General features: G+C 42.4%; 1 protein-coding gene across 8 annotated transcripts in view; it reads right to left on the reverse strand.

Moving 5' to 3' along the window:
• Positions 1 to 12,478, reverse strand: part of EP300 (E1A binding protein p300) — a 62,272-nt gene extending 49,794 nt beyond the window's left edge. For 2 of the 8 annotated variants that reach the window (XM_053942925.1, XM_053942918.1), the window contains exon 1: positions 10,523 to 11,648. In XM_053942925.1, the coding sequence (XP_053798900.1) occupies positions 10,523 to 10,606 (84 nt within the window). In that variant the 5' untranslated portion in view covers positions 10,607 to 11,648. The other 6 variants (XM_053942922.1, XM_053942921.1, XM_053942920.1 and 3 more) reach the window with 6 other exon arrangements.
• Between the last annotated feature and the right edge of the window lie 474 nt (positions 12,479 to 12,952).

Here is a 12,952-nt window from a genome sequence, read left to right on the forward strand (position 1 = left end):
ATCCCAACAACTTAACCTGGCTACATTAGATCTGTAGTGAGAAAATCAGAAAAGACAGTAGGAGCAGGTCCATCAGTGTGGTCTATCAGTGGTGGTTCAGTTAGACTGGATTAAGTAGTATGAACTGTGCCCTAAACTGTGAGAAGGCAACTTCAAATATCAGTGTACTAACCTGCATTGCATACTATGGACTGTCTTCTTGATTTTGCATTCTACTTGAAAACTCTGCCTTTGACAATGTCTAATCTGCAAGATGCAAGGGAACTGCCAGCCTGGGGTGAAAAGCCACCTGGCACCAAAATGGACTTTAAACTAATACATATGCAGAGTGTGCAATCAAAATCCTTAAGTCAATAAGACTTCAATGTCTTATCAAGTGATCAATTTTCAAATTAGCTACAAAGTATTTATTTCAAGTTAGTTTTACTGCAAGAGCACCTGGTAGCAACAGCTCTCAAAGCAGGCAAAGCAGCAATTTATGACAGTGTTTATAAAACAGGGAAAATATATCAATACTAACTACTTAGCAAGGAAATCAGCATGTGTTCAGGTGGGACATAAAAGTTTCTTTTACGGGCTTTCTAACCTACAGTCAGGATCCCATTATTTTCTCATTTCTGGATTAAGACAACAGGCCTTTACTTGTGGGAGAATGGACTGTAGGAGAATAGAGATAGTGCTGAAGGCAATCTTACCCCTGAGGAGTTGCAGCTGTACCAAAGAGTAGGAACAGCCTTGCCTTTAATAGGTCTCAGCTGTGTCCAATAAGGATGAGTGTTATAAAAGAGTGGGTTAGGTGGATGAGAGAGAGTTGGAGTCAGTCTGCTGCGAGGAGTAATGGTCAGGTGTTTATATTAGGGACAATAAGGGTTAGTATGTGCTGCTGGGGACAGGAAGGGTCAGGTGTTTGTGTTAGGGACAGGAAGAAGTCAGCCAGCCTTGTGGAAGAAAGAGAAAAGGAGTCAGTGTTGCAAGGAGCTGCCTGTGAGCACTCACAGAGAGAAGGTATGAAAGTCTTACAGTAAGATAATAAACTAACAGTGACAGTCAGTTCCCATCCACTGTTGATTGGTGCCAAGCACTGATGCCAACAATTGGTGGCCCATATGGGGATGAGTTCTGACATTTATTCACCTTTCAGAATAAAATAGGAATTTCTGTCTATATGGAAACTATCTGGTCGTAGCAAATAGGCTGCAGTGAACAATACTGTTTTCTAGGAACATCCCTATGTGCTACAAAATAGCAATACTTTATTCTCACAGGTACTAACCCTTGGACTCAAGACATTGGAGCATTCAGTCTTGAGAAGAATTGGTACAAACTGAAGGAAAGCATGCGTGATCAGCAATGCCTCAAGAACCCTGCATGGCAGATAGGTCAGACAGCTACTGACTCCTGAGCCTACCCCTGTCAGACCAGCAAAGAGGTAAGAAACTCAATAGTTCCTATCCCTGTTTCCCATTTACTATATTCTAAACAGAGACACACCAACTTCAGAAGCTGCTGAATAGTCACCTTTTTACACAAATGTTTCTGAAGCCCAGCAACCTCTTAGTTGATCAACTTATATCACAGTCATTGGGTTCAAAATGAAACAAACAGACAAGGCGTAATACATGACACTGAATACAAAGCATGTATGTGACAGGGTTGACAGGAACCACAGATGATGTTGGACCACATGGAAAACAACACTTTTGCTGTGCTTTCAGACAAAGAATAACAATAAGGTGCTGAGGTCAGTATCTTCCCTGACTGGGAATACAAAAGCTACCCATAACTGAACAGGGCCCACATGTAACAGAGAAAGTACCCAGAAGATCCCACCAGTATTCCGGAGAAATCAGCCATAGAGGCTTGCAGTCAAGCACCAGCATTACAGGCCCTAAAACACACTGAAATGACCTTAAAAAAAAAAAAAAAAAAAAAAAAAAAAAAAAAAAAAAAAAAACCCACAACCACACCAAAAAGGAGACACAATCTCTTAGGATAATCCTCAACTATCCATGAAAATGTAGAAGCAAAGGTGAAGCACAGTTTTGAAACAAAGTGCTAATAAAGTCATCAATTCCCAAGGCCCCTACAATGACAAAAAATTAAGCTAGACTAGTCCAGGCAGTTTTATCAGGGAAGAAAAAAACCCAAACAAAAACCCACATGTCTAAGGACAAAGCCACACACCAACCTGGTAGGAACTTTGATATAGTGCATTTTGGAGATCAAACCATCAAATCCATTAAAAGAGGGGGCTTTTCATGTAGCTACTCTATGAAGCCACAATTGCCCAATGGTAACACAAGTTCTGCCAAAATGTTCTAACTTAAACAGTAGTATTAATTTAAATTAACCTACTAAATTTTTTTAAAATGAAGGGGCAAAACATCCACGTCAGCCTAAGATACTAAGGTCTAGAGTCATCATTGCAGTTCCAAAATCCTCAGAAGCACTCCCTGTATAACCCTAACGGAGGGTGATCATTTGCTCAGCAGCAACTGAGAATTCATGTTCTATATTATGCTATTTGAGTAACAGTCTTCAGCGTTAGACCTTGATATTGTTTCCTGTAAGAAACTGGGAAAGCACTGCCACCTTCCTTCCCTGCCAATCCAGAAAAGACCTGAATTTCTTCACTACATCAAGAAACACTGTAATTTGAGGTAAGACTGTAAATAATACAAACAGAAAACATATGAAAAAACTTTATTCAAAACAACTGGAAGGCAACAAACACATAGGTTCAAAACATGGTAGCACACAATTTCTGGCAAAAATATTTTTAAAAACAAGCAAACACTTATTGATCAAAGTCCAATTCACCATGTAGAATGCACATGATTCCAATATTAGTTGTAACAACAGGCATAAGTGTAAGTACTTTACAAGTGTGAACAACAACAAAAAAATCGTTCTAAAGCAGCAATAGCATGTCATTCAACATCTACTGAAGTCCTAAAATTAGGACCTCACTCTCCATTTTCTAAACTATCCTAATCCCTATTCAAACACTGGTGTCAAACACATCAACTTTTGCTTAAGGAAAATAGTCTCAGTTTTGTGAAGTCTCAATAACCTGCAAATTTAAGTCATACTTTTCCCAAACTAATATCAACCAAAATGCCTATTTTAGTAGATTCTAATTGATGCGTGGTTTTTGCAGCTTCAGAAGAAAATGGTATTTATAACAAATTTTTCAGTTTCATATTCGAAGTTCTTCAAAAACACAGTATTTAGAGATACAGATGATAGTAGGAGTTAACCACAGAAAACCATAGTGAAAATGCAATGGTTATGAGTATGGAATATAGAATTGTAACTGTTCTAGGGAAACAGAAGTGGTGTAATCAGATGGAAAAGACTGGGGTCAAAATTCAGGAATAGGGTATGTTTAAAGATTTAGTATTACTTAAGGAGGAATTTCAAAGACCTTTTTATTTATGTACCTGTTTATTCATACTATTATACAAAGGCACTAGTCTTACCATCACTGATAACCCACGTAAGATGAAGTTTTGACATTTTAATTCCAAAATGCTCAAGTCACACCATTAATGATTTCCTTGTAAACATGTTGCTATTTGCATAAATTTTGTTGGGCTACCTTTAACTTGAGTCAAAAGTCTCTAAATTAGTATTACTATTCTCAGTGGCATCTGTGTATGCACACAGGTCTAGAAAGTTACAGAAGCTGGTGGACAAAAACTGGGTACATGCGGATAGGATGGGAACACCCTGATGTGCACAGAACACACTGATTCATTTTAGAAGCAATTACAAATCAGTTTCAAGAAAAGAGTAAAGTTTGTTTCACTGTCAAGTTAACTACTTTGAAATGATGCAATCTGCATATACAATTACTAAAAAGTCAAGTCACTTTTCTGAGTTCATTCAACACTACTCCAAAGTAAAAGCAAAACACAGTGTTGAATTTATATACAAAAAAAATATACAAGTAAACAAAATAACATAGGTCAGCAGATCAGACTTCATTATCTTAAACCAGTAATACCCCAGATTTCCTGGAATTACACTCAGTAAAATGTAAAAGGCAGTTTAGCTTCAGCAAAATTTGTACTGAGCAAGCCATATAGCAGCATTTTGCTGGACTTTTACTTTTTATTAGGATTTCAAAAATGAAAAAACTCTTAAAATTCACATCTTTTCATCCATTAAAACAGTAGGAGTATATTACAGTCTCTCTTAAAAAAAGAGAAATTGTCTATTCAGTGGTATTTGCAAGTCCTACAGAAAAGCAAATAGCAAATCCTGATTCTGCAAGCAGAGACCGTTCAAAACTCCCATCCTTAGATCTCTTACGGGAATACAACTAAAGATGCAGTACAGAGGTGTTCCACACCATCAAATGGGAAAGAGCTAAATCTTTATCTGCCCCATCTCACAATGACCACTAATAGAAAATAACCTGTTTTTCAAGGTTCTGAACCTAACTTGCACTTTTTAATAAAAATCTCAGACTGGTCTCCAATTTGACATGCTTGATGTCAGGTGTGTTGACAGGAACAGCATCAAGTGAACAAGTTACTGTGGTTTGAGTCCATAAGAATTCAACACTCCTTCTAATTTTCTTAAAAAATATTTGGAAGAAATAAATGCTTGAAGGAGAATATTGCACATCAAATTTTTAAGAGAACTTTAAATACATTCACATGCCAGTCCATTTAAAGAAAACTTGTTGCTATTTAGGAAGAGAATGATAGGTTGTCAGATACTGTTCAGGGGGAGGATCTCTGCCCTAGTTCAAGTTCTACTTAAAGTTCTACAAATTCAATGCAGCCCCAAAAGTTTTTTTATCAGGCACACCACCATATGCAGACACAGATGTATTTTACTTCAGCCTGCTGCTACAGTTTAAGTAAAGACAGAACAGCAAAATCCTTGGAGACAGGTGTGCATTGTTTAGTTGTCAGTGAAATCTACACAGGAAAATGACTCCATTTGTCAAATAATAAATCTAAGTGATTTTTGGGCAAACCCTCTCAGAAGGAGCACAGAATCAAGTGATGAGAAAGGGTGAAGTAGTATCCTTACACAATTGGAACAAGCACTGAAAGGCTGCTCCTGCTAAGCAAGACACTGAAGTGACACACTGGAGATGATCAAATACCCTACAGAGAAGATGCAGTATACACTAAATCACACAGAATTGAAATTTAATAATAAAGTGGTTTGCTCCAAGTTATAAAGATACAAAAACCAGAACTCCTACAGCAGAAGTTCAGCATTTAGCCCCAGTATCTTATTAGACCCACACCCCCGCCCAAAAACATATACTAAAACCTAGAGTCTGATAGACCCTTCCCAGGTAAAATTTGGTTTTCTACGAATGCACAAGTGACCAATAATCTGAACTTAAGGCAAGCTCTGCTCTAGGACTGTGAGGAACAAGATGGAAAAATTAGGTCGTTTTTCTTTAATCTAGGATTTAAATTCCCAAGTCTTTTCCCAAACAAGGGTTTTTCCCTGCAATATTAAACTTGTGAATCTAGTTTTAAACTGCAATTTTAAACTGGTTTTCCAGTCTCAAAGGCTTTTTATCTGTAAGTGCTCAACCCTCAGTTTTATACTGTGGTATGTATGGTACTCCTGGTGGAGTTTTTTTTTTTTTTTTTTTTTTTTTGTTTTTTTTTTTGTTTTTTTTTGTTTTTTTTTGTTTAATTAGGTAGTTTTCTAACACTGCTCAGAAAAAATACCTATGTCAGAGACAGAGTCTACATGGTAAAAGACACAAAGAATAGATACAGAAGTTTGGAAACCTACAAGGTTCAAAAGTCTGCAAGATTTTCTTTTAAAAAAATCACTAAGCACTATATGAATGATTGGTTTACTTCTTAAAGAAGTCTCACAGATTTAAATTTTCTTAATATTTATTCCTAATACAGTTACTTTGAGAGCCTGTTTGGCTACACAGCAATAACACTCATTTTTGCCACATAAGCATCCACCACTGGAATACTTGACTTACAGTATATTCCATCCATCAAATTACATTTTAAGGCAAAACCAGCAAGAAATATGGCTTTTAACAAGAAGGGATGAAAACATTTGGCTGTAAGTTAAAATGTAGCTAATCATTTGGTCTTCAACATTAGCTAGAAAACAGATTGATGAAAAGTTGTTGATTTTAAATGTAGTATATACAAACACTAGCAAAAACCACACAGCTCTCAGAAAAAAGAATTGAAAAGAGCAGTGGGGTAAGATTAATACAACTCATTTTGAGAAAAGAAACACCCTGATCCATTCGGAACAAATGAAAGACAAGTATCAGTCAAAACTGCAGTAGGCCAAAAGAGAAGTTTCGTTACAGGTCTTAGACCTTTGATGTGAGGGAGAGTAAAATTTAAAAGGTCAGAAACAGTTCCTGACAAAAAGGGACATCCAGACTTTAAAAAAGATGGATACTTCAGGGGAGATTGAAGATGTGCTATCGTGCAGAAAAATGTGACTTTTGGATATAGTAAACTGAAGGATGTTAAGGCACATAGCACAAAATATATTCTCTGATCTCTGACATAACACATATGCCAACTAATTGTAAAAAACTGACTTCCAGTGTTCCAGCAAGCCTGAAACACTAAGTACTTAAAATCATATTTTCAGATCTAGCAGTCTAAATACGTGATACTATAAAAACACACTGAAGCAGGGGGTGTACTCCATTTTTATTCTGTGAAGAAACACAGAGGTTCTGAACCCAGAGCCCAAAACACTTTCCCAGTTCACAGAAAACAGCTTATTTCTAAACAGGAGGATGAGTACATGGGGGGGGAGGGGGGGTGGAGAGGGGTGTAGAATACAATAAAACTCTCCTGCCCTGAATATACCACATAGAAATTTGTACATAGCAATTTCAGCACACCTGCATTACACCTGCAGGTGAAGTTGAGGGATCCAGAAATAAAAAGACACCTCTCAACCCCCCCAACCACACCCCCAATTACCAAAACAAGTCATTTAAAGCAGCCAATTAAAAATCTATCTTTATGAACAACCTTCACTCATTTTACTCCAAGAGGTAATTCCACAGGATGCACTCTGGTTATTCTGTTATAGTGGGGGGACTAATATGCACCAGTTTGCTAACATAATGTTTAAGAATGTCTTGCTAGAGTAGGTGCAACATATCAAAAATGTTGCTACCAGTTAAGAAAGGCAAGCAAAGGTGCTACATTGGCAATGTAGTCAGTGTCCTCTTCTGTCAGTGTAACCGTGCTGGTACTGAAGTGGAACAAAGTCACTGTTGTCACCAAAAGATGACCCCACTGTAGAGCTGTAATGGCCCTCGGAAAACTTAAGGCCGGACAAGATACATAGATCATTACTATTCTTCTTTGCAACAAATTTAACACTTAAATAGAGAAAGGGGGGAAAAAAAGTAGAAAAACGTGTGTAGTTCAAGGGAATCCCACATACTCCTGTCCCTCAGAAATTATTCTGGAGCTACACAATATTAAAGAAAAAGTGAGACCATTCAAAAATTCTAACATATTAGAGGACGCTGAAAGTACCAAGACTTTCTAAACTACTTCAGAATGTTTATTACGAGATGTGCTACACACATTTCAATTTCCCTCCTTAAGGTTGAACTGGCATTAACAAAGCAACTGAATAGCACACCAACACAGTGTGTTCCATGGCAAAGCAAATTCTGAGCAGGGAACACATGAACCATCTATAACTTTTAAGACAGAAGATGCAGCACTGCAACAAAAGTGGGAAATGCAGCTATATTTGGCTGCTGCCAATAAATCAAGCATATTAGGACAACCTGTTACTTCTTTTTAGAAGAAAGCCACCAACATCAGAGTTAATACAGTCCAGGCCCAGAATATGAGTATCATCCAGGTGTACAGTGAAAACATGAGTTAGAGACTCCTCTTGGTCTTCAATATAAATATACTTAACATCTGCAACTTTAGGAATAATGTAAGAGGAGTCAGTCATCATTTTTACATATCTAACAAACTAAAACATTTCAGAACATTTTAGAAAGAAACAAATCAAAAAAGTTAACAGCAAAAACAGCACTATGCACAGCTGCTGCAAAAGGTTTCATCAACAGTGCAAGTGTCTTGCCTTTCTCCTTCCCTCTGATAGTGCTAAGAATCAAACAGTTTTAAAAAGAGCGCTTGAGTAAGTACATAACTACCATGTTACTTATTTCCTATAATTAACCAAGGACTGGGGACAATACAAGATTCTATAAGTGGGATTTACTTCATGACAGCTGCTTGCACTATTTCAAAGCAAATTTAACCAGCAGATAGGTTAAAAAATTGTAAATTTCAAAGCAGTTTCCCAGAACAGAAGCATGACAAAACCTGCAGTCTCAAGCAGCAAATGAAAAAAATATAACCCTCAAAATACATTCACTGGTTCATAGGTTGTATTTTATTCACAGAAATAGATATTATATGTGATGTTAAAAAACACAGAAAGTAAAACTGTCCCATAATTACTTGCCAATTAAAAAAAAAGCCACAAGATTAAGAAATCTTTAATAGGTCTTATGTAGTACATATGAAGTGTTTGCAGCACTATAAACCTCAGTATAGCTATCAGGTGATGACAGTCCCAATCACTTTGGGAAAAATTTAAACTGTCTGAAACATACTGAAACTGTCCAGTCCCTAGTGTTTCACCAAAACCGTAAAAAGTTCATTTATTTACTATAAAAAGCTACCCAGTAAGTTAACAACTAAAGACTAAGTATTCTGTGAAAGTCTACACCTGTTAAACTGCAATACATACACAAATTATCCAACCTTTATTTGATCACAAATGTCTGAACTTAGATGTGTGTTCATTGGAATCAAAATGTGCCTTTAACTTTCATATTTTTAAAGTATCAGAACTTTTCTCACAAAATATTTCACCTCTCTAAACAGACCAAAATTACCACTATCAAGACAAATTTAAGACGGTTACTATTGAATTAATCACTGTTTTCCAAATCTAGCACAAAACCAGCCAACAACTAGTTCTCGCTTAAGAGTAGTTTCTCCAACCCTCTTCTACTCTCTTACTAGAGACCTGTTGATATTAGGAAGTCATGTCCTCCAATTACAACATAATATTGTCTGTATTTAATATGCACTAAAAGTCACACACAAACTTTTCAAAATTAATACCTCATTCACTGAGAACAGAAAAGGCAAAATCAAAATTTTGGAGATGATCCCAAGTAGAATCACATCCACTGTGCAAAAGACCTGCTATTAAAATCTGGTGTTAATTGTCAAAGAACTTTCAGAAAAAAAACAAAACAAAGACCCCCAAAACCAACAACAAGAAAACAACTCTTCCCTTTTCTTGCCAGTTGTTAACTGCATCGAACAAGAGCACGGGTACCTTCAGAAATGCCACCACTCACCAGACTGGCAGGAGGAGGCCTCCTCCATATCCCACAGTTTAATAGGTTCTAATGTGAGTTCAAAGAAACTCCTGTGGGACAGGTAACAGAGTATTCTCATAGCAAAATGACACCAAATACTCACCTGCTTCGCAAGAAACATAAAAAGGCAGAACAGCCCTTTGTTACTTCCTCCCCCTCCCAGTACAACCAGTTCATATTTGCTGGGGACTGGGTCACCTAAAATTTCCATGCTCTAGCTTGCCTTCCCAGCATCACCTAAGACCTTGGCAGGTCTGCAGAGAGGCCCCTTTTCTCTTCACAGCTCTTAAGTCTACAGGGGAATTTCAGACATTTTGGTCTTGCAGCAAAGAAACAGGAGATGCAAGATTAACTACACTCCATATTGATTCTTAAGGCAAATAAGGTGAAATAAAATTTCATGTCTAAGAAGATAAGAGTCTCAATAAACCTTATGCCACAAGCATGGCATCTGGATTTTGGTTTTAGCTGTTTTTCCTAAAGCCGATGGTCTATTTGAATCAGAAAAGCAGTATTTTGATACACTTCTGCAGGAAGAAGAACGGAGGATTGTAAGAAGTAAATCATATAAGCAGACTGCACATAAGAAAAAAGAAAAATAGCAAGAGAAATAAATATCTCGTTTCTAAAGAAGCTCTAAAAGAATCCCGTATATGCAAAATAAAATACAAAACCAAGAAACTTGTGCGTACACACGTAATTCAACAATAAAGTGTACAAAAGCATCGTCGTTAGCACTACTTCGTATTTCTGCAACTGGCATTATGCTTAGCAAGGAGCTCGGTAATCGCTACTATTGTGAAAGACACGAAAATGACGAACTGTTAAGTCCTATCTGCAGCTGATCAAAAGCACAATAAACTGAACAGCTTTGCTCTCAATCACTTCCAAAAAACCAGAAGGGCAAAAACATCCGAACACCCTCCCTATGCCATTACCGCAAATAGCTTCAAACAGAGCGAGAACAGGCAAAACAGACGGCAAGGAGAAAAGCAGGCTCGAGCTAACAGCAGCAAAAGGAAGGAGGAGATTTAAGCAAAAGAGGGGAGAAAAGGGCAGTAATTGCGGCACCGAGAAGCGGGGAGGCTCTGGGGCCCCGAGACTGACCTGTGCCGTCGCTGGCGGACACGGAGAGCGCCGGTGAGGAGAGTTTAGGCCGCTTGGCTGAAGGCGGGCCCGGCTCCACCACATTCTCGGCCATTTTTAATTTTTTAGACAATCACTCAGAGCAGAAATAAGGTGGGGGGTGAACCCCAAAACCTTCACGTTCTTCTGGGGCCCCGAGTCAGCTGAAGAACAATAATAAGGCCGAGAGCGAGGAGGAGGATCTGGCGGAGAAGGGGGGGCCAAGTTCCCCTTTTTCTGCTCCTCGGGCTCTGGGAGTGCGACAGCGGAGAAGCTGGGAGAGGTGGGAGCTGGGGCGGGCGGGGGTGAGGCCTCTTCCCCCAGGCGAAAGGGCTGAACGAAGATGGGAAGAGCAGGTAAAGCCCCCGCCAAAAAAAAAAAAAAAAATTTAAAAAAATTAAAAATGGAGGCTGGTGAATATTTAAATATTTTTTAGTAAAATTAATCCCGGCTGTTGTGCTGGTGCTTCCTCGCCGCCGCCACCATCATCATCTTCATCCTTCGGGGGGTCTCCTCCTCCTGCTGCCTCCTCACCGCCGCCATCAGCCTCTTCCTCCTCGGCGCCGTCCTCCTCCTCCTCATCGCCACAAGGAGGCGGGCGAAGGAGGGGAGAGGAGGAGGAAAAAAGAAAAAAAGATCACCGTCCTCTAGCAGCGGCTCCTTCCCCCTCCAACACCACCCTGCGAAAAAATACCCACCGCCAGCGACAGGGCTGGGGGGGAGGCGGCGGGGGGAGTGGCACGGCGTGCGCGGGGTCCCCAGCTCCACTCGCTTCTTCCTCGCCCGTCGCTAATGGCTGCAGAAAAGGGAGCTGTAAGGATGAGGAGGGTGAGGATAAGTCCCAGGAGTCTCCGCTTCACATCTTGTTGTGCAGGGAAGGAGGAGGGGTTGTTGTCCTGATGGAGGCAGCACCGATCGCGGGATGGGAAGGTGGGGGGCGGGTTTCAACACCCTTTCTGCCCCCCCTTTTTCTCTTCTTTCCCCTTCCTCTTTCTCTCGTTCGCAGCACCAGGCTGCTGCCCCCCCTCTCCGGCGCAGGCAGAGGGGCCGATCCTACAGCAGCGGCAGGAGGAGGAGGAGGAGGAGGAGGAAGAAGCCGGCCCCTCCCGCCCTCTCTGCCTACCTTCCCCCTTCCCGGGCGGCCGAGGATGGTGGCAGGGAGGGGGCTGCCTGTCCCAGCTCCCCCGGACCCACGGGCGATGCAGGGCGCGATGAGCGAGGGAGGAGACCCTCGGCCGTTGTTCGGGCGCGGTGGGGACTCCCCCTTCGCCTCTGCGAGGGTGGGAAAGGGAGCGAAGAGGTTGAAAGTCGGGGTGGGAGGGGAGGCCGCGCAGCGACCCCCTCCAAGAAGAGGATCGAGAGGTAAAATTAAAATAATAAAACAGGAGAAAAATCACGGCGGGGAAGGCCGGGGGATTCGCCCCGGAATGGCCGGGCGGGGGAGGGGGTCCCCGGCGCTGCCCGGCGGGGGGGGGCCGGGGCGGGACGGCGGCAGCGCGGGGGCCGAGCGCAGGCTCCCTACTGCCCCTGCCTGGCGCTCCGGGGGCGTGTGTGCGGAGCGGGCAAAGCGGGGGCGGAGGGCAGTGCGGGGAGAGAGAATTCCGGGAAAAGGAGAAGAGAGAAAAGGAAACAGAAAGAGAGGGAATAGCGAGGGGACGGGCAGGCTGGGGTTGGGGAGGGGGGGGGGGGGTTGTCTGGATTCCTCGCTTCTCTCCCCGTCCCCTGTCCGAGCCCCTGGATCTCTGTGCGCTGCCCTCCCCCTGGCTCGCCCCGTCCGGCTCGGCCTCTCGCTCCCTTCTCCTCCCTCCGTCGCTCACACACAAACAAAATGGCGGCTGTTGTTCCTTCGCTCTCCCGAGCCCTCGGAGGGAAGCGGCGGTGGCGGCGGCGGCCGGAAATGAGCCAAGAGAACACGGGGGGCGGGGCCTCCACCGGGGGCGTGGCCAGGCCTGCGGGCGGGGACACGGCGGGGCGGGGCCCGGCGGCGCTGGCGCACACAATGGAACGCGGGCGCCGGCGGGGTGGGGGGAGCGGCACCGCCCCAGCCGCCGTCACGAGACCACGTTTATCCAATCAGCGCTCGTCTTTCTCCGGGCTCTTCCGCAAACTCCACTGGCCCCGCCCCTTAAAGGCGAAGGGTTTTTCCCTTAAAAAAAAAGGGAAAAAAAAAAAAAAAAAAAAAAAAAAAGGCTCCTTCTTCCTGCCCCGCCCCACACGCCCTTATCTGTCGGCCGAAAAGTGCGCGGTGTAGGCCCGGAGGAGCCTGGTCGGACCTTGTGGTCGTCCCAGTCTGCTGCACCACCCGGTGCCTGCTGTCTGGCCCGGTGGGCTGAGGCGCTGGCGGGAAGAGCGCGATTCTTTCGCCGCCGCCCTCCTTCCTTCCCTCCCGGCCGCCGGCTCCCGGCCGGTTCC

This window comes from Vidua chalybeata, chromosome 5, assembly GCF_026979565.1.
Source record: "Vidua chalybeata isolate OUT-0048 chromosome 5, bVidCha1 merged haplotype, whole genome shotgun sequence".
NCBI lineage: Eukaryota > Metazoa > Chordata > Aves > Passeriformes > Viduidae > Vidua > Vidua chalybeata.